Source organism: Taurulus bubalis, assembly GCF_910589615.1.
Source record: "Taurulus bubalis genome assembly, chromosome: 5".
Lineage (NCBI taxonomy): Eukaryota > Metazoa > Chordata > Actinopteri > Perciformes > Cottidae > Taurulus > Taurulus bubalis.
In genome coordinates, this window is record NC_136593.1 from 25834392 (window position 1) to 25854893 (window position 20502).

A 20502-nucleotide genomic window follows, 5' to 3' on the forward strand; every position below is an offset into this window, starting at 1 on the left:
ATATCCAGTTTTCCACTGGGCTTTTTCTTATACAACCAATTAGTTGGTTTAATTTCCCTGATTTATTTAAACATTTAAAATAGTAAACTAATCCTATTCTATGAAAAGCATCAGCGAGATTGTTCTACTTGTCTTCCTTTTCTTGGAATTGAAACTCAAAGAATAAACTACAAAAAAAACGTGTGCTGGCCTTTGCACGGTCTTTCCACTAGGGGGCAGCGTAACACCAGAGAACTCTTGACGTCGCGGTTGAGGAAGATTCCTGTCCAATCAAAGCGCGGGTTATTCTGGCGCTGGCCAATCTTCTTCCACGGTGGATGGGACGTTATTGAAGATGTATTAAGTGATGAGGGGGTCATGTGAAGCCAACTTCTGGGGCGGAAAAGCTCTTCGCGGAGTCCAAAGTTGGGCAGTCTTCTTGTAAACATGATCTCCGTGTCTTGCATTTTGGCGCTCGGATTGCTTTCGTCTGCGCTGGGCGCAAACTTCCACGCGGGAGAAAATGTATCAGGTTTGAGGAGGCTGCAGTGGGAGTTTGGCAGTGATGAGGAGCAACATAGTTTGGAGAAGTCGGAGCTCTCGAAACGAAGCGCAGGACTGAATGAACAGACATGTACAGCTCTGCCTGGAGTAGAGTCAACCCTGCACAACAGCACCCACTCTGTAAGTGACTTATTCAAGTTTCCTTTAACCCACCATGACACCATTAAACTCCCTGCGGTGAAACAGTCTTTGTGTTCCTGGTTGTGGGATAAAGTTAAAGTGAACTCACGGGCTACTTCCATGTGTCGGTGGTCTCTCAGCACATGGAGCCGCTCATAATGTCCACACTGTAAACTATTTCATTTCATTTCAAATCTCTCACTCAAACAGATCGTGTTAAATCATCTACAGTTTGTAGATGATTTAACGCGAGCTTTTCCAACGTGACAAGATAAGTGGCAGCTCTGTGGGATGTGATAGAGGGGAGAAATACTCCAGTAAAGTCATCTGCAGAATAACTGATAATGAAAATGATAATACGTTGTCATAGTATCTTACAGCCCTGCTCTGTCTTCAATCAGCATTGCAAAACCTAAATATATTCAGTTTACTGTAATTTATGACAAAGAAGAAATAAATATTGATATAATGTTATTAATACACACGTGGTAATATATTGTAAATAATCCAGTGCCTCTTAAATCTTTTTATATACAGTTATTATTAAATATTCTCTCTCCACCTCCTTACACCTGTATTTTGTGTGTATTAGTTTGCCAGAAAAGAGACTAAATGCACAATAAACAAAGTTAAAGATGAAATTAACAATATTGGTATATTTATATTTCTTCATAATTTACATTGAAATGGTGATATTTTCCTTAATGTATATTCTTTTGGCCATGATAATGATGTGGTGAAAATATGATACTGTGACAGCCCTACCAGGGGTATTTGGCATTTCTGCTTGAAAGAAGAAAGAAACAATTCAGCCATATGCAAATAGTTGACTATCTATCAACTAGTGGATCAGTCGTCTAATCATTGCAGCTCTAATCCGTTTCACAATTATACAAAGGAGAGAAAGTGAGAATATATTGGAGAAGGTGAAAATGGAAAAGGTTTTGATTGAAGATTTGCTATTGTCAAAATATTTGGAGGTTTACTTCCTGATGACCCGCCTATTTTTTCTATCTGTTACACTCTTTCTTTTTAAATTATCTGAAAAAATCTAGATCGTCAATATGGGTCAGATTCATTAGTCCTACTGACGATGAATAGTGAAAAGAAGATTCTACTACAAAATGTATTTAGTTGTGCTGTATGTTGAGAATGTATTGCACATCCATGTCCTCTTGCCTTCTCTTTCTTCTTCCAATATTGAACTCTTTCTCCTTTTAACTCTAATCCAAAGGACCAAAGGACACCTTCTGTTACGTTAGTACTGAACATGTTGTAATAGGAAGCACAGCAAGAACAACCCAGATGTCCAGAGGAATGTTCAAGAATAACAGCTCGGTCTAAAGCTTCAGAGCTCCGCAGGACAGTCTTGCTGTTGCGTGTGAAAGTGTGAGGGATGGACAAAGTGGAAGTTACATCATTTCTGTGGTTCAGACACCTGGGCTGAGCTTTTGAGCATGAAACCGATTCGGCGTGCTGACTGAGAGGCGTGCTGACTGAGAGCAGACCCTCCCATCTCCTCTGGGCCTTTCTCCCTCAAAGATATTCTGATGAATTTAATCTTAGTGCCATCGTGGATTAGGTTTTCTGTTATCAGAGCTGCACTTCTAGATTGATCAGTAGTATATACTCTTTATTTTCTACTTTGCTGTGTAAATTGCCACATCAGAGAAGTCTAACCTACTTTATTTTAGGCCCTGATAGACTACAAGGATGTGTTTTGTCAGCCAGCCCAAGGTTTTTCTAATTTATTTTAGGTATGTCTTTGCAAGGTTCATTTAGCTGACTCTGTCTGGTTTACAATCTAATTTGCTCTTTCTTTTCTTTTTTCTGTCCTCACTCCGACCCGTCCTCGATGCCCTCTGCACAAAAGAACGTAGAGAAAATATTATGTTCTGTTTTCAGGGTGAGAACGTAACTGGGCCACAGGCAGCTGTTGGAGCACCACGAAAATCATCAGAGTTGATGTTTCACATAAAGAGAGAAACGGTGTGTTATGCAAAGTATGGGTTTGTTAATGTACATAGAGAGAAAAACGGCCAATGAGATCAGCAAACTGTTGAAAATAGAGAAGCACTTGTGACTCGAAGGGAGACTTGTACTTGAAATTTAGAAGGTGGAGAAATACCAAGTACATGTTTAATCTATTGTTTGCATTTAATTGCATCCATTCACTCCACCAGTGCTTACAGTCGATTAGCGTGAGGAAAATTAATCAACAAAAACTATTGTAAAGTCTAACATTTATTTCAAGCAAAAATGCACAAAAATGTTCCGGATCCAGCTTCTCAAATGGGAGGATTTGCTGCTTTTCTCTGTTCTGCGTCAACATAGATTGAATCAGAGCTGAACCAAATGAACAGACAGTTGTTTTCTTGATTGATCTATTTATTTTTTCGTCTGTAAAATATCAGAAAACAGTGAACAAGGCTGAGAGTCTACAGCCATGCTAACGGCTCTGTTAGGCTGTAACAGTGGTGCTTTGAGCTACATACTAACACGCTCACAGAGACATTACTAATATGCTGATGTTTATGATATATGATGTTTATCATGTTCACCATCTCAGTTTAGTGTGTTAGCATGCAAACATTTGCTCATAACTAGCATCTAACACATGCTGTGCTTTTTACTGCTCATACTGTTTCTTAAGCCAGGAAAATATTTAGTCTGTCAAGTGCAGTGTGCCAAAAATACCAGGATGTCCTACTGTATCCGATTGCATTTTGCAATATGTAAGCCAACAATCATCTACTTTGAACTATGCCGTGCTGCTAGCAAGGCTAAAAACAAACCGAACAATTAAATCAAAACAACTTTCTGTTGATCAACCAATAGATAAAGCAATTTATCATTCAAGTACTAGATTAAAATGGCGATGGTCATATTTTCACTTTTTTATAGATAGACATTGACTGAACTGTTATTTAGCAAATCCCAAAACAATCATAATGGTTTGACCTGATTTACTTCCACAATAAAAATCAAATAGATATTAATACGACCCGACTTTCGTCTCTGCCCGCAAAACGTAGCTCAGCCTCAGAGGAATGGTGTACACAGCCTCATGTGTTTAGATCAGAGCCAAGAGTTTGACCTGCTCTTCTGAAGTTTTATATGTGTAAACACGGTTGAAGCAGAAAGGTTAAAACCCAGAGAAGCGGGAACAAGGAGCTCATTGTGCTTGCGTCTGACCTAGGGAGGACTACACTGAGCTCCCACCCTGTGTGTGTGTGTGTGTGTGTGTGTGTGTGTGTGTGTGTGTGTGTGTGTGTGTGTGTGTGTGTGTGTGTGTGTGTGTGTGAGAAACCCACTTGCACATCATTGCTGTTCTGCTCTGACAGTCGACTACTGACACACTTTGAGTGTCATGAGTTGTTGTGCAGAAGCAGCTAAGAGGAGCCTTTTCAGAGCAGATGTCAACCCTTAAATTCAACATGATACAGCATGAGGTCATGTCTGGTTTGTGAGGCCACGTCCAGCCGAGTCAGACTTATCTCTTGATATTTTTTTTCCGCTGACTAATAAGTGTCTTTTTCTTCTCTTCATCGTCTACTCTTCTGTTTTCCCCATCACAGAACAGGAAAGAAAGATTATTCAGCTTTACATTGACTCACTTTTACTCTTCTCCAGGAAAAAGCGGATTTTACTTGGACACAGCCTTCTCAGACTTTTCTTCATTCGACCTGCTTTATAATTTAATTGTTGATTGTTTGGGTTTCAGGCTTAGTGAATTTGTTTCTGGAGGTCTGCTTTTTCTTTTCTGTAACTCTACACTTGCGCATATTCTCCTAGTTTACCCACTTTTTTAGTTACCACTACGACTCAGTGACATTGACCACTGATGGCAATAAGTAAACTGGATTTCTTTTGCATCCAGACCCCAAGTCCTTAAATCTCAAGTGTGACGATGACACTAACAGTTAATTCATATCCACAAACAATGTTTTACTTTTAAAGATGTTTTAATTGTATAATCATGCCTACTACTTCAAAGACAGAAGTGGAGAAGAGATGAAAACATGGGGGAAGTGGGAAACCTGACATGTACCAATGTTCCTCGACAGATCTGAAGTCAAAACACTGTGGTTTAATGGTCGAGACTGTTGGGAGCACAGGAAACGTTGTGCTTGACATCTTTTAACTGACCAACATATTGAATGGGTGACTGCAAGGAAGCTGACAAGTACTTCGCTGTTTGAGAGATGAAATAATAGTTGGATGCAGGGAGGCTGTGATGAAATGATTTATGGGAGAGATGGAAAGTTGCGTTCACACACTTGAATGGCCGGGGCCGGCAAGTTTCCACTGGACCTATTTACAAGGAGTTTCCAGCAGCCAGATCTGGCCGTCTCCTGTGGCTTTATAGAGCTCTATGCAGACTCTCCAGGGCTGGGCTCACCTTGTAAACATCTCTGCCCTGCCAGCAAAAGAGAGGAGGGGAGAAACCTCCGGTGGCTAAATATGTCGCTGAAATGACAAAACACTCGAAAGTCACTCTGCATGAATAGACTGGAATGTTGTTTGCACTCAGTGCACTTGTTGTGAAATAAAAATGTGTTTATACTCATTGCCTATTATAATATTACTTAATTATTAGGTATTATCTAACACTGAGGTTTTGTTTTTCAATTTCAATTCAAATTTGAACCCTTTATAGCTTGTATTAATGTATGTATGAAAATTAAGGTTTTTGTATTCTGGTATTCTCAGAATAGAATACCTTCAGTCTATATTTACTGTAGTGTGTGTGTGTGTGTGTGTGTGTGTGTGTGTGTGTGTGTGTGTGTGTGTGTGTGTGTGTGTGGTGTGTGGGTGTGTGGTGTTTACACATGTGCCTGAGTAAAGGATTATCATAATAATAGAGTTTTACTCTGCATTACTATACCATACCAGACATCTTTAAACTTATAATAGAGTTCTGTGTCACTTGCCAAATAAAACAGAAACATACATTCAGAAATGGGTTGATAATTAAATTAAAGATTACATTTTTTTTACTGAATTATCTTCAAATGTATCACACACACACTCACACACACTCACTCTTTCTCCAACCTCAGGACTCGAAGTGAAGAATGTTGGTGTGTGTGTGTGTGTGTGTGTGTGTGTGTGTGTGTGTGTGTGTGTGTGTGTGTGTGTGTGTGTGTGTGTGTGTGTGTGTGTGTGTGTGTGTCTTGCTGTGCTCCGGACATTGGTAATTGTTTTGTTCTCTGGCCCCTAGCTTTGTCATTTAGGCCGGAATGTAGGTCACACACGCAGAGTGCATTCAAATGGCCAGTTACTCTGTTGATTTTCTGACACAGTATTACGCAAAAAATATCAAGCAAGTCTCAGAAATATTTAAAATAATCCAATTCCTGAAACATTTAGCTTTTTATTTAAATACTTGTTTTCACCTCCTTCCATTCCAGTTCACTTTCAAAGTGAGGACCATGGGTTCACTGTCACTGGCCTGGGTGGGAGATGGATCTGGGGTGAGTGAAAATATATGACTAAATGAAAAAGGGGGGGGGGGGGGGGGGGGCAAGAGGTTGGAGAGATGGTTGTGTAATCCCTGCTCCCTTTTCCCAGGTGCTGCTGGTGTTGACGACATTTCAGGTGCCGTTGTTCATGATGCGTTTTGGCCAGTCTAACCTCTACAGGAGGTGAGACATGCCTGGTGGTTGATAAATTGAGCAGTAAATGATTTGTCAGAGCTGTGGTCTGAGGGTCTAACAGCAACTTTGTCACTGTGTCAGTGAAGACTATGGAAAGACATTCAAAGATGTGACTCACCTGATCAACCACACCTTCATCCAGAGTGAGTTTGGCATTGCCATCAGTCCCGACCACTCTGGCAAGGTGAGCCCAAGTGTGTTATTCTTAGTTTTTATACGCTGAAGATGCAGTGCCTTTCACATCCAGACCCCTGCTTGTACCTTACAGAAGGATTTGTGGTTGGTCTGTACAAAAATACATACTGTTGCCTCATAATAACACATCAAATACTTATAAAGCAAATGATTGATCTTTCCTGAAAGCTCCTCTCTGTGTTTGTTTTCAGGTGATGCTCACTGGGGATGTGTCAGAAATAGGGGGCTTTAGACTGTTTCGCTCACAGGACTTTGGCATGACCTTTGATCCAACTGACCTGCCGTTTGAGCCTCTCATTCAGATGCTGTACAACCCTGGAGACTGCAACATACTGTTGACGCTCAGTATCACGGTAGCAGCTTTTAATCTTCAGACTACACCAAACCTCAGATCCTAGTTTTGAGATTTGATGAAGTAAACTAAACTGGACCTAGCTACCTCTCTTAAAGCTGAACATCTGTTTCAATATCCTACACTCTTGATTAGGCATAAATTAACACTTAAAAGTGTATCCACACTTTTTTTTACTGACCAAGCCTTTTCCCGTCAGTTGGACCTGTGGCTGTCTGAGGACTTTGGTGCCACCTGGAGGAAGATCCATGACAGTGTTTGCTTGGTCAGATGGTGAGTAATGTCCTTTAAACAGCGGTCCCCACCCCCGGGCCGTGGCCCGGTACCAAGGAACCCACAGACCGGCAGAGAAAGAATTTATGGAAAAAAATGAAAAATGACCAGACACATCCATCTGTGCATAGCCTCAAACGTAACTTCTTGACACATGTCAAGAGGTTCCGTGATACGTTTCCCCAAAAATGAAACTTAAAAGTCCGTTTCAACTCGGTGTTCTGGATTAAAATCAAAACAGAGTTTCTGAGATCGCCAACAAAGCTCTGAAACCCTGCCTCCATTTCAACATCCTGTCTTTGTGAAGCAGGTTTTAATGAAGTTACAGAGTGCATATAAAGGTTTAAGTTACGGAGTAGAGTCAGTTGACTGGACATAAACACATGTCGGTCTTGTTCTCCCATCACCCCGAGATGGGACCGGCTCGTAGCAGAGAAACAAGCTCAGGGCTCCACTAATGCAGCATCATGGTAAGTTGTATCTTTATGCACTTTATAATTGTCTTCATGCCGGTCGTATCATTTACGTCATATTTATTACGTCATATTTATTACGTCATATTTATTACGTCATATTTTTCACGTCATATTTTTCACCCACACCGTGAGCCGGTCTGTGAAAATATTGTCTGACACAAAACCGGTCTGTGGCTCAAAAAAGGTTGGGGACCGCTGCCTTAAATCATCTGTCAGTTGTGTGTAATTAAATTATATATTAACAGAGAATATGTAGGTACTTGGTACCAATATGTAACAGATGGCCTAATAAATAACCAAGTCAAACTTGAGGGACTGATAGAAAAGGAATGTAGGATAATAGGAGTTTGTTTGTGTGTTCTTTGTCCATTGTTTGTTATTCCAGCTGTTTTATTCACTACAGTTCGGATCACTCTTCTGACTCTCGTTTCAATTGGGCACCAGAGTTCATGTGAGGTTGTGGTGTCAGCCTGCGGTTGTTAGCACTGCATTGCGGGATCTTTGTGATTGCTTTGCATGACCACAGCTGTTATTTAGGCCCCAACATAAATTGACTGTAGAGAGAGGGAGCTGAGGCTGCTGTCAGACTGAATCATGAGTCCGCAGCAGCATTCTTATTCAGCCCACAAGTCCTTGAGCTGGCAGGATCTTTGTATTGTGAATACCTTTGTCCCCTTTGGCAGCGAACAAAGCCAGAAAGGGCTTGGAGCACGGCCCATGGGGGTCAATGTGTGTCTTGCTCGCACAGCAATTAAAATAAACTGTAGAATATTCAACATTCAGGGCTGCATGAGAGTGTGCTTATTACCAGGTTATTTGACAAACGCTATAGATGTGTAGTCAGGCATAATCATACAGCAGGAAAATCCACTTGGTTTTTATTGTATGAGGCTGGTAGGCTGGTTTTGATCTAAACAGAAATATATATATACAATGTATTATTACTTTGCACAAAGCACAATGTGGTGACTCTTAAACAGACTAGAATTAACACAATATTCATCAGTGTTATCTTTACAAATAACTAAAGGTACTGACGGTACAGTACAGTTAAACATGGGGTAACTAGAGGAAGCATGGCGACGTAAAAAAAGGTAAACAAAGAGGACAGCACGTGTGTTCAGCCTGGCAAATTACATTTACTCAGAAACAATAAGGATTCAAGTTGGTACATGTGATGTCTACAAAATCCAAAAGTGAATGTACTCAGACAACCTTTAGATGGAAAAAAAAAACTTTCCTTTCTCCAGAATGCTTCCTTCACTGTTTCTTTTTCTCACATATAGGGGTCCAAAAAACAGCGTCTACTTTACAACAAACTACAATGGATCATGCAGTAAGTGAAGACTGTATAGTCACCTATACATCTAAAATTCTGCAATACATCTAGTGACTCCACGTTCTCTCTGTTAGGTGATAAAGGAATGTTGGAGTTAAAGAAGACAGCAGACTACGGTCAAAGTTTTCAGACCATCGCAACAAGAGTTTACTCCTTTGTGCTGGGAGGTCGCTTTGTTTTTGCCTCCATCATGACTGGCACGGTATGTGTGTGTGTGTGTGTGTGTGTGTGTGTGTGTGTGTGTGTGTGTGTGTGTGTGTGTGTGTGTGTGTTTGGATGTCTGAGCACATTTTTTGCCTCTTTGCCTCTTTCCTTGAGAGGCATAAATCGAACCAATAAATACATTTTTGTAGAAATGTTTCGCCACTATGTATTTTACAAGACTCAAATGGTCATTTCACCCAAAAAAACGTTTTCTTATCACAAGTGATATACGCAATATACATCGTGATCAGAAACCATGGTAGGCTCAGCCAGACCACATGTGGAGGTGGTTTGGCTCATACTGGGATAAGATCTCAGCCAGCAATGAATGTAATTACATTCTGAAGCAAAAAATCTTCCCAATATTACCCAACTCCTCCTTTTCCTGCAAGTCTTTAACTTGCAGGAAAAGGCTAGACTAGTGACTGAATAACACATTATTGGCCCCTGTCCGTGTCATGGCTTTCCTTGACTTGGGACAAGCCGTGTTGACCACCCATCTAACCAATTTGTATATTACGAACTGATCTTAATCCACGTATAAAATTGAAATAATGAAAATTCTATTCATACCATACCTATTCATAAATGCAAAAGACGGTGCATCATATGACATCATCCAGATATTGTAACCAGATACAGATCACATGTTAAAAATAGGTGTAAATAGGGAAATAGTTTTTATATGCTTTTGGATTTGTGCATATTAAACTCATGCAGGTGAAAGTGTAGTTTGATCTTTTGATTTGGGTGCACTGGCCTTTTTTTACAAGGCTTAATATATTTCTATCTGAATTATAAAGCTTTCAAGGAGTTGTTATCACATCATTTCTGTGTGTGTGTTAGGGTACAGAGCGTATGATCCACGTATCAGTAGACGGCGGTGAGGTGTGGAATATGGCTCAGCTCCCTACAGTCAACCACGAGCAGTTCTACTCCATCCTGGCAGCCAATCAGGACATGATATTCATGCACGTGGACAACCCTGGAGGTTAGAACCAGAGAGGATGCTCATAGTGATTATCGCTGTGGATGACGATGCTAACAATAACAATAATGTAGATAATACAAAACAACCTTCATGCTAACCGTTGCATTACGTGTCCTTGGAAAAAGGAATACTGAAGCTGCAAAAAGTTTCTCTGTTGTGTGTGTGTGTGTGTGTGTGTGTGTGTGTGTGTGTGTGTGTGTGTGTGTGTGTGTGTGTGTGTGTGTGCGCCAGACTCCGGTGTTGGAACCATCTATGTGTCTGATGACAGAGGAGCCGTGTTCTCCAAGTCTCTGGGACGCCATCTTTACACGACCACAGGAAGCGACACCGACTTCACTGCCGTTACTTCACTCCGGGGTGTCTACATGACCAGCGTACTCACAGAAGGTCAGCACACTACATTATATATGTAATTACACATTTAAGGGGAACCTTCTGGCTATTCTTTGTGACATTTTTTTAATGAATCTTTTCATTTTATTACGAACAAACTGCATTTTTTTCTAAAGGAACACTAAATGTGATGTTAAAATGGTCGTATAAAATGTGTGTTAATCGAAGCAGTTGGAAGAGCAGTACTGCCAACTCATTTTCAGAGAACACCATACATTTATGGATTGATTTCGTAATTTATTTGGTTTTCAATCGGTGTCAATATGAATCAAATAAAAAACATATTTCTTGGGACTTGACACTTGTGCGACAGGTAATATATCACACTGAATATGTCATCACATGTATGTGTAATGAGTTGCAAAGAGGGAATTGGTTGAGAAACTATTTCTTCTTGGTGCATTAATGTATAGCACATGTGTGAAACTCTAGCATGCAAGCATGAGTGAGCTGCTGCAAACGGCAAACCTTTTAATTCAACAAACTACAACATTCACACTGTGCTTTCCACTATGGCTATCTTTGATTTTCAGATAGCTTGTAAATTCAGGTTTCTTTTTGGCTCTTTAGATTTTTAACCTATCTCAACAAAATTTTAGACAGCAGTCTCGAAACTTTGGAAATGTTTTGAAAAGATGTTACGAGGAGTGTAAGTTTGTATTTTATTGTCTGCAGTCTATAAATGCAGAATTACCTATATGGATCCTGATAGTATTTAAAGTGAATGTTATTGATTGCAGATGGTGCAATGGAGACAGTAATCACCTTTGACCAAGGAGCAAAATGGCAGACGCTGCGTAGACCACATAACAGCCACTGTGACACTGAAACCTCTACCAACAGGCCTAACAGAGTGAGACATAGAGTTATACACAGTTTAATGGAATATATACATTTGTATGTAGAAGCAGTGAGCATGTCGACCTGGTACCAACATTACCCTAATTATTGTGTCTTTACAGTGCAGACTTCACATCCACGCCTCCTACAGCACCACCATGAAGATGAACGTCCCTATGCTGCCTCTCTCACAACCCAGTGCTACGGGCCTTATTCTGGCTCATGGTAAAAAAAAACAACACCAAGATGTCTTCACCCTGAATCATTTCACTGCATGGTTATATGCCTCATAACAGCATTGTCCTCTGTTTCTTCAGGTAGCGTTGGAGATGCAGAGTCAGCTCTCTCCCCTGATGTGTATGTGTCTGACGACGGTGGCTACTCGTGGCTGTTGGCTCTCAGGGGCCCCCACCATTATGCTATACTGGACTCTGGAGGGCTGCTTGTGGCTGTGGAGCACACCAACTCACCTGTCAACCAGATCAAGTGAATACAACTGAGTATAGTAGATGACGTGGTTATTGTAGGATTGTTTTTATTGTTTTTTAACATTTGTTAGTTTTACTGTTCACTTTATTTTGCTTTATGGGCTCTTTCCTCTCTCTTTCTTTGCCCCTCACTTTGTCAGGTTTTCAACAGATGAGGGGCAGTGCTGGCATACGTATAACTTCACCAGCGACCCACTTCATTTCAGTGGTATGGACAGTGAGCCTGGCTCTCGCTCCATGAACGTCAGCCTGTGGGGCTACAGGAACGACTTCAGTAAATGGGTGGTGATCACCATTGAAGTCAGGAACCTCCTCACCAGAGACTGTGAGTGTGCGAGAGAATATGGGTGTACAGAAAATGTTTTGCGTTTTGACTTACTTAATAAATATATATATATATATATATATATATATATATATATATATATATATATATATATATATATATATATATATATATATATATATATACTATGTATGTGTGTGAAGGTACTGAAGGGGACTATGTCCAGTGGCTGGCTCACTCTACAGACCCCAGTGGATCCAATGATGGTTGTGTGCTGGGCTTTAAAGAGACCTTCTTACGCCTGAGGAAAGACTCTGTCTGCTGGAACGGGAGGGAATATGCTGTCACCAAGAAGCTGTCCCCCTGTATATGTACAATGGACGATTATCACTGGTATGTTTTTGTAAAATACAAATATATTTGTGTGTGTATGTATATGTATATGTGTGTATATATGTATATATATATATATATATATATATATATATATATATATATATATATATATATATATATATATATATTCAGTTTATTTTATATAGCCCAACATCACAAATACAAGTTTGCCTCGGAAAAAACCCTTTCACAGGAAAAAAAAAGGGGAAGAAACCTGAGGGAGAGCAACAGAGGAGGATCCCTCTCCCCGGATGGATAGAAGCAATAGATGTCATGTGGCCAGAATGAATAACGTAACGGAGTTACAGCACATTCAATGAATGTGACAGAAATTATTCATATAATGAGTAGTAGGCATGGTCCATGATCCAGATAGCCACGATCCATTAAGCAGAAGGAGGTAGAGAGGAGGGGCATCCCAGGGGCAGTGGGAGGAGAAAGCAGGGCCATGGCAGCTGGCAGGCCTGGTTCCAGGCCAGTTGCATCAGCAGGGCCATGGTTGCATCAGCAGGCCTGGTTCCATGCAGCCACGAATCCATGGAAAAAGAAAGTAGAGTTAGTAATATGCATTGAAGAGACAATCATTTATCCAGAAGGAGAGAAAGAAGAGGTGAAGAGGAGAGGAGGAGCGAAAGAGGAAGAGAAGGAGAGGAGGAGCTCAGTGTATCCTAAGATGTCCCTCAGCAGTCTAGGCCTATAGCAGCATATCTAGGGGCTGGACCAGGGCAAACCTGAGCCAGCCCTAACTATAAGCCTGAAACAGCCCTAACTATAAGCGCTATCAAAGAGGAAAGTCTTAAGTCTACTCTTAAATGAGGTGACCGTGCCTGCCTCCCGGACTGAAAGTGGAAGCTGATTCCACAGAAGAGGAGCCCGATAACTGAAAGCTCTAGCCCCCAACCTACTTTTTAACACTCTGGGAACCACAAGTAACCCTGCATTCAGTGAGCGTAATGCTCTTGTGGGGTAATATGGCACTATAAGGTTCTTAAGATATGATGGTGCATCACCAGTTAAGGCTTTGTAGGTAAGGAGAAGGATTTTAAATATGATTCTCGATCTTACAGGAAGCCAGTGGAGAACAGCTAGTACAGGAGTAATGTGATCTCTCTTCTGAGTCCTCGTTAGTACACGAGCTGCAGCATTCTGGATCAATTGGAGAGATCCAAGGGACTTACCGGAGCAGCCTGATAATACGGCGTTACAGTAATCCAGTCTTGAGGTAACAAATGCGTGGATCAATGTTTCTGCATCGCGTTGAGACAGGATGTGTCGGATCTTTGAGATGTTCCGTAGGTGAAAAAAGGCGGTCCTTAAGATCTGTTTCACGTGGGAGCCAAAGGACAGGTCCTGGTCAAAAATAACTCAGAGATTCCTTACGGTGGTGGTAGATGCCAGAGCGATGCCATCCAGAGAAACCATATCACAGATACTTGATTTCTGAGGTGTTCTGGTCCGAGTAAAATAACTTCAGTCTTGTCCGAGTTCAGCAGCAGGAAGTTGCAAGTAATCCAGGTTTTGATGTCTTTAAGACACTCTTGAAGTTTGGCGAACTGGTGGGTTTCATCTGTCTTGATCGACAGATATAGTTGAGTATCATCGGTATAACAGTGAAAGTTTATGGAGTGTTTTCTGATAATATTGCCTAAAGGAAGCATATATAAGGTGAATAAAATTCGTCCAAGCACAGAACCTTGTGGAACTCCATGGCGAACGGCAGTGGTTTCCGAGGCCTCATCGTTTACAAATACAAACTGAGATCGATCTGATAAATACGACTTAAACCAGCTTAGTGCTGTACCTTTAATACCAATCAACTCGTCTAGTCTCTGTAATAACATGTCATGGTCAATGGTGTCAAACGCTGCACTAAGGTCTAACAAGACTAGAAGATCTAGAAGTATCTAGAAGATCATTAGTAATTGTCACTAGTGCTGTCTCTGTGCTATGATGCTTTCTAAATCCTGACTGAAACTTCTCAAATAAACTATTGTTATGTAAAAAGTCACACAACTGGTTTGCGACTACCTTCTCCAGTATCTTAGAGCGGGAGGGAAGGTTAGAGATAGGTCTGTAGTTAGCCAACACCTTTGGATCCAGAGTGGGCTTCTTAAGAAGAGGTTTAATTACAGCTACTTAAAAAGACTGTGGTACATGACCTATTAGTAAAGACCCATTGATAATATCTAGTAGAGAGGCACTAACTAAAGGTAAAACTTCCTTAAACAGCTTCGTCGGAACAGGGTCCAGGAGACAGGTAGACGATTTAGAAGTAGAAACCATTGAAGACAGTTGGTCGAGGTTGATGGTAAAAAATCCATCCAGACACACAACAAGGCCCACAGCCTCCTCCATGGCCATCCCACCTGAGGATGGACCGGCAGTAGTCGAGGGCAGAGATCACCGATCCTGTCTCTAATAGCCAGAATCTTACCATTGAAGAAGTTCATGAAGTCATTACTACTGAGGTCTATAGGAATACACGGATCCACCGAGCTATGACTCTCAGCCAGCCTGGCCACAGTGCTAAAGAGAAACCTAGGGTTGCTCTTGTTTTTCTCTATTAGTGATGAGTAGTAGGCTCCTCTGGCATTACGGAGGGCCTTCTTATATGTTCTTATATGTTCTCAGACAAAAATTTTGAAATAAATTCTGAGTACGTACCTGGTGCTCGGTATACCACAACAAACAGAATCGGCTGTACTGTTTTCCAGGTTGGATGTGAAAGACTAAGAACAAGGCTTTCAAATGAGTTGCAGTTCAATCCAGGTTTAGGACCCATTAACAGACCCTAGTCAAAGATGGCAGCTACTCCACCTCCTCGGCCGGTGCCTCGAGGAATGTGCATATTATATTATAATTTTTACCGGCAGTGTGTGAGTGTACACACTGCCGGTCAAAATTTTGGACACACTTGGTATTTTTATGTTTTTTCTTTCCTTCAATTTTAGAGACAAAAATAGTATAATTCAGACACTACATTTATTATTTACATTTTTTTACATAGTTTTGGCCCCAAAAGAAGAAGAATTACTTGAATAAAACTTGTGTTTAGTCAAAGTCCCCAATGTGTTACATGCCAGGGGAGAATACTGTTATATCTATTCCCCCCCAAATACCCTTTGTTTTTGAATCTTTTTTTACAGGCATTTGTGTGCACTTCAAACAGTAACTTATTCCTTTTCAAATCCGTAACTTTTGATGCTAAGATTCCAATTCATTTCACCAATGACTGGTTATTCCTTCTATTCATATTCAACTGTTGCTCAGATGGATCTTTTTCTCTTTCTGCCCTTTCAACTGTCAGTCTGGTCTAACTGTTGTCCAGCGTTTTATTCTCAAAACAAATACAAATACAGAGCTATCCTGTAGTGGCTGAGAGCGGAACAAGGCTGTAGTGGATAAAGCTTTTAAGATAAAATAAGATTGTGGCGGGTGACTCCAAACTTTTGACCGGCTGTGAAGAATATATTTTAATCCTGCAATTAGTGCAACGATGAGACTATATAGAGAACAGATTTACACAGTTTGTTTCTGTAAATGTGTAACTCTGTAATATCAGCTGAGCATCTGTTTTGTCTCACAGTGACTTTGGATATCACCGGCCAGAGAACAGCTCAGAGTGCATGGAGCAAGAGGAGATGAAGGGTCATCCTCTGGAGTTTTGCTTAAATGGGACCACCGAACAGCTTCAGACCAGCGGGTGAGGACGCCTTTTTTTATTCTTTGCTCTGTCCTCTATTCCTCACTTTAGTTTGACCTCAAACTAATATAGAAAATGAATACAGAATTACTTAGGTTATGGATTATATGAACAGCACACAAGCCAACAGTAATTCAGGCACTGTAAGAAATAGTGACCTCACCAGCTCACTTCCAGAAGCCTATGACAGATTATTAATTAAAGACAAAGTGCCAAATGTTGTAGGACCTCTGCGTGAACCCATTGCTCTGTGAGGATGTAGTTCAAGATTAACTATATAAATACAAGGCACACAACACAATTAAAGGTGTCCTTACTAAGGAGTCCTTAGTGTCTTTTACTAGAAAAGATAAAAGATAGATAAGATAAAAATCAAAGGTCAAAGCCGAATATGAAAACAGGTTAGTATGTTTCCAATCCCCTCCATTAGTATTATGAATATTATCTTAAGTTTAGCAGCTGCTTTGTCTTGCCCTGTGTTATTTTCAGTGAGTTTTGTCTTTCCTAACATTTAAGCTACCGGAAGATTCCAGGAGACCAGTGTGAAGGAGGTTTTAAGCCAGGCAGGAAGGAGACAGACCTGAAGAGGATGTGCACCAGCAACGCCCTTTATCCAGATTATTTGGTCAGTTCTGATCACTCTGAGAATGAGACTAAGTGGGTTTAGCCACACAGTTAAACATTTGCCATTCTAACCAAATGTTCTGCGAATATTAACTGAATTTCTATCAAATCTGCAAAGGAAAGGGCAAATTTTGGTTTCCATCCACGCAATCCAAATATTAGGAGTTGGTTGCACCAAGATACACAGTTGATGGCGCTAATTCTCCAACCGGATGCCATAAAACCATTGAAGAAGAAGTGACGTGGTTAAAAGATGAGAAAATGGCATTTATGTTTATTACATATGTTCATAATGAAGAAGGTTACAGTCTCATCATCAATCCCCATAAATGTTATGTTTTTTTTTGCCGCACTTTTTCAGGAGAGTGGAAGCTTCAGTGAACGCCACATGTTCATGAGTTTCAGGATTTATACATCTGTCAAGGCTGTTTCCATAGCATTTTGTCACATTTTGCTTTTCTTGAAACATTTCTTCCTCAGCCAAACATAAAGTGTTTTATGCAATATTTCACTTTTTTTTATTTCCAGCATTTCCACTGAAATGCTTAGATTGAAATACAAACAAGTGGATGGAAACACATTTATTGTTAGAACTTTAATAATTTGAAACGCACTCAGATCAAACTCAAATGACTTGATCATATCAGTTTTTAGCATTTTTTTCTTACAACCTGGCATCTTCAGGCTCCTGAACAAATCATTTCTGTTGTGCAAACACAGTTATTCACAAACAGGGATGATAAATAGCCAATAAAGCATATTTTACACTAATGTCAGGCAGAGTGAGTCGACTGTGGGTGCCCACCTTTCGTTGGTGCACATGGGATTGTGTGAACACCTACAATGTTACAGTTCCTGATACACTATTAGATTTCAGCAAGGTAATCTCAGTTACTCTGTACTTTGGCAATTCATCAGAACATTTGGAAGCATGGAGGTGGTGAATTATGCAGTGTGTTTTCAAAGGTTACTTTTTGCATTGTGATTTCTTTACATTTTCAGCCATTTCTGCTTCTGTAACTCTTAACAGATTGAAAACAATATGCCGAACACCGCTGTTATAGTGATGGTTGTCATAGCGATGCTTCTGACCAGTGCTGTTGCAGGTGTTTGGCTGGTGAAGAAATATGTCTGCGGAGGACGGTCAGTTAACTGCGTTTCATCTTTCCACACACACTTTATGCAGACAGATAAACGCTGTAAATACTGTATTTCATCTGTTTGTTTCTAACATGCACTCATGTCGTCATCAGGTTCCTTGTGCACAGATACTCTGTTATGAGGGAACATGTTGAGGCTGATAAAATAGAGGGAGTCGATGATATTGACATTCACTACATGGAGACAGGAAAATCACAGTACAATGAAGACTCTGATCAGGTATCTAATACTTTGTAAAAGACACCATTTTAGGTCAACTTTTTTATTCTTTTTGACTAATTTGTGTTGTTTTGTCTCTCCACAGGACCTTTTAGAATAAGTGGACATCTTTCCACTCAAAGGGTCTAAATTTCACGCAGTCTTTCATGATACCTGGGCACTCCTGTTGCTCCCACATGCCAATTAACATCTGCTTCTCACTTTTGCTATCCCCTGGTGGCTGGAGGACTCAACAGCAACTCACATTGCTTCCTTGTACCAGTTGAGTCTCCCGCAAAAAGGCGAACCGGTGGTTTGGGGAGGGGGACAAACCCAGCGCAGAACAGAAGAAAGCCTCTGGGGTCCCTGAAGAGCTTTTGTTGTTTCTGTCACAAAGAGTCCTGTAGAGATCACTGAGTCTGAATAGTATGTTTCCTCTCATGCTGACCTGAGAAGATATGGCCTTCAATATGGGGATGAACTACAGAAGCACAATAGAGAAGTTAGATATAGACACTTACAGAAAGTTTTATATAATAATAATAGTTAGGGAACATCCAAGCAACAGAACACAGAAAATAATAATCCGAAGGTGTTGTTCACACATATGCCATCAGTTTAGTTTTCATCTTTTCATTTATTAATTGTTTTAATTTGTAGATGTGCAAATTAAAATGTAATTGTAATCAAAACATAGAATTAAGCAAGTACTCACTAGTAAAAGGCAAATTAGTGACTACTAGTCCTTACTTTAGAAGAACTTGTAATCTACTAACTATATCAGCTACAAGATAAAGTATGTTTTCTAAGAATAAAAGAAGTTAACTTTTAGTAGCTATTGAGACTTTTGGAATGAATGTTAAAAAGGGCCAGCCATTGTTGTGAAGACATAACAACAAACATGTATTTTATAGAGTGCAGCTTTATACAAGCAATATCTTCTCCCCTGTATGTGTGGTGAAAATGAAAGACTTAAATGATTGCCAAAGCACTTTTGTTTAGTTTTCTTATTGTAGAGGTGGAATCTAACCTTTCCCCATATCAGTCAAGACCAATATGCATTTGTTCAAAAACCTTAATGCAGGTGTAAGCGTAATCATCAAGATAATCAACAGTTTTTAGAGACCATGCACAACCTGCTTTTTGTATGGCTTAATATCAGCAGTATGAACATTTCCAGAATTTTACAGATTTTTTTTTTTTTTATTAGTCTTCTTATATATTGGTGCATCCCAATTTAATAATCTCACAGATGTTACAAAACATCCACAATAAGAGAACTAATTTATCAGATGTATACGTCTGGTGGCCATAACGAGCCTAGACTTTATCAAATTAATTGAGTTACATATTTTTTCCAATAGACATTTAACTGTTTTATATGAACTGTTGAGATGAGATGTTGGCTGGCTACCATTTCTATTATCTGCAACTATTAGAACTGTACATTTTGACACGTGCAGGTCTTAAGGCCAATGCTTGTGTTTTCCAGCAGAGTGAGTAATATCCCAGTGAATAAGCTATTGTAATAAGCTGGCCTGATATAGAGGCATATTCTCAAGGACTGTTGGCTGGACTTTGTCAGATATGAAAGCAAATTTATATGCTTGATACTTTGTTATTTACACAACTGTCAGAAAGAACAAACCTAGTCATATACTAGATTTATGTTTGCACTGTATCTACAGATCTGTGAAAAAGTTGCATTTGTGCTTCCTTTTTTGTAAAGTGTTCAGGCCATAGTTTTGATCTTCATTCCATCTTGTTTTCTTGACTTTTTGCTAGAATATCAGAGATGAGTATCTCTGAATTAAACTATTCCGTAGCACAAAACGTGTTCTAACAATGTTTGCATTTACTTACACAATCTCTCTTACATCCACTTAGTCGGTTTTGGGTTTTGTTAATACAAAATTAATCATCATTAATAAAGTAATACTTGATTCAAAGTCAAGTCAATAAAATATATGTGAAGTATGTTCAATGCAAAATACAGCCTATACTAGTGAAATGTAAAAAGTTGATGATGTAGTTATCTTTGACAGTGTTGCATTATAATAATAATAATAATAATAATAATAATACATTTAATTTATATAGCGCTTTTCCAGAAGCTCAAAGACGCTTGACAGACACAAAACAAAACAAAAATATAGAAAGACAATGGAGCAAACAAAACAAACAATCCCAAAAAAAATAAAAATAACAACCCCCATAACAAGAGTAATTTCCTTTCAAATCTAATCTGAAAGTAGACGTA

At 39.8% G+C, this 20502-nt stretch overlaps 1 protein-coding gene across 1 annotated transcript; it reads left to right on the top strand.

Moving 5' to 3' along the window:
• Positions 1 to 426: 426 nt before the first annotated feature.
• Positions 427 to 20118, top strand: LOC306736324 (sortilin-like; the record flags this gene model as incomplete). The annotated part of the gene is made up of 20 exons (XM_079217942.1): positions 427 to 663; positions 6078 to 6140; positions 6238 to 6311; positions 6405 to 6507; positions 6710 to 6871; positions 7070 to 7143; positions 8906 to 8955; positions 9033 to 9160; positions 10009 to 10153; positions 10385 to 10540; positions 11287 to 11399; positions 11509 to 11611; positions 11704 to 11872; positions 12015 to 12199; positions 12364 to 12553; positions 16143 to 16259; positions 16776 to 16884; positions 17914 to 18026; positions 18137 to 18263; positions 18349 to 20118. 20 exons carry the CDS (start codon positions 427 to 429, stop codon positions 18361 to 18363), a joined length of 2433 nt encoding a protein of 810 aa, XP_079074068.1. The 3' UTR covers positions 18364 to 20118.
• Between the last annotated feature and the right edge of the window lie 384 nt (positions 20119 to 20502).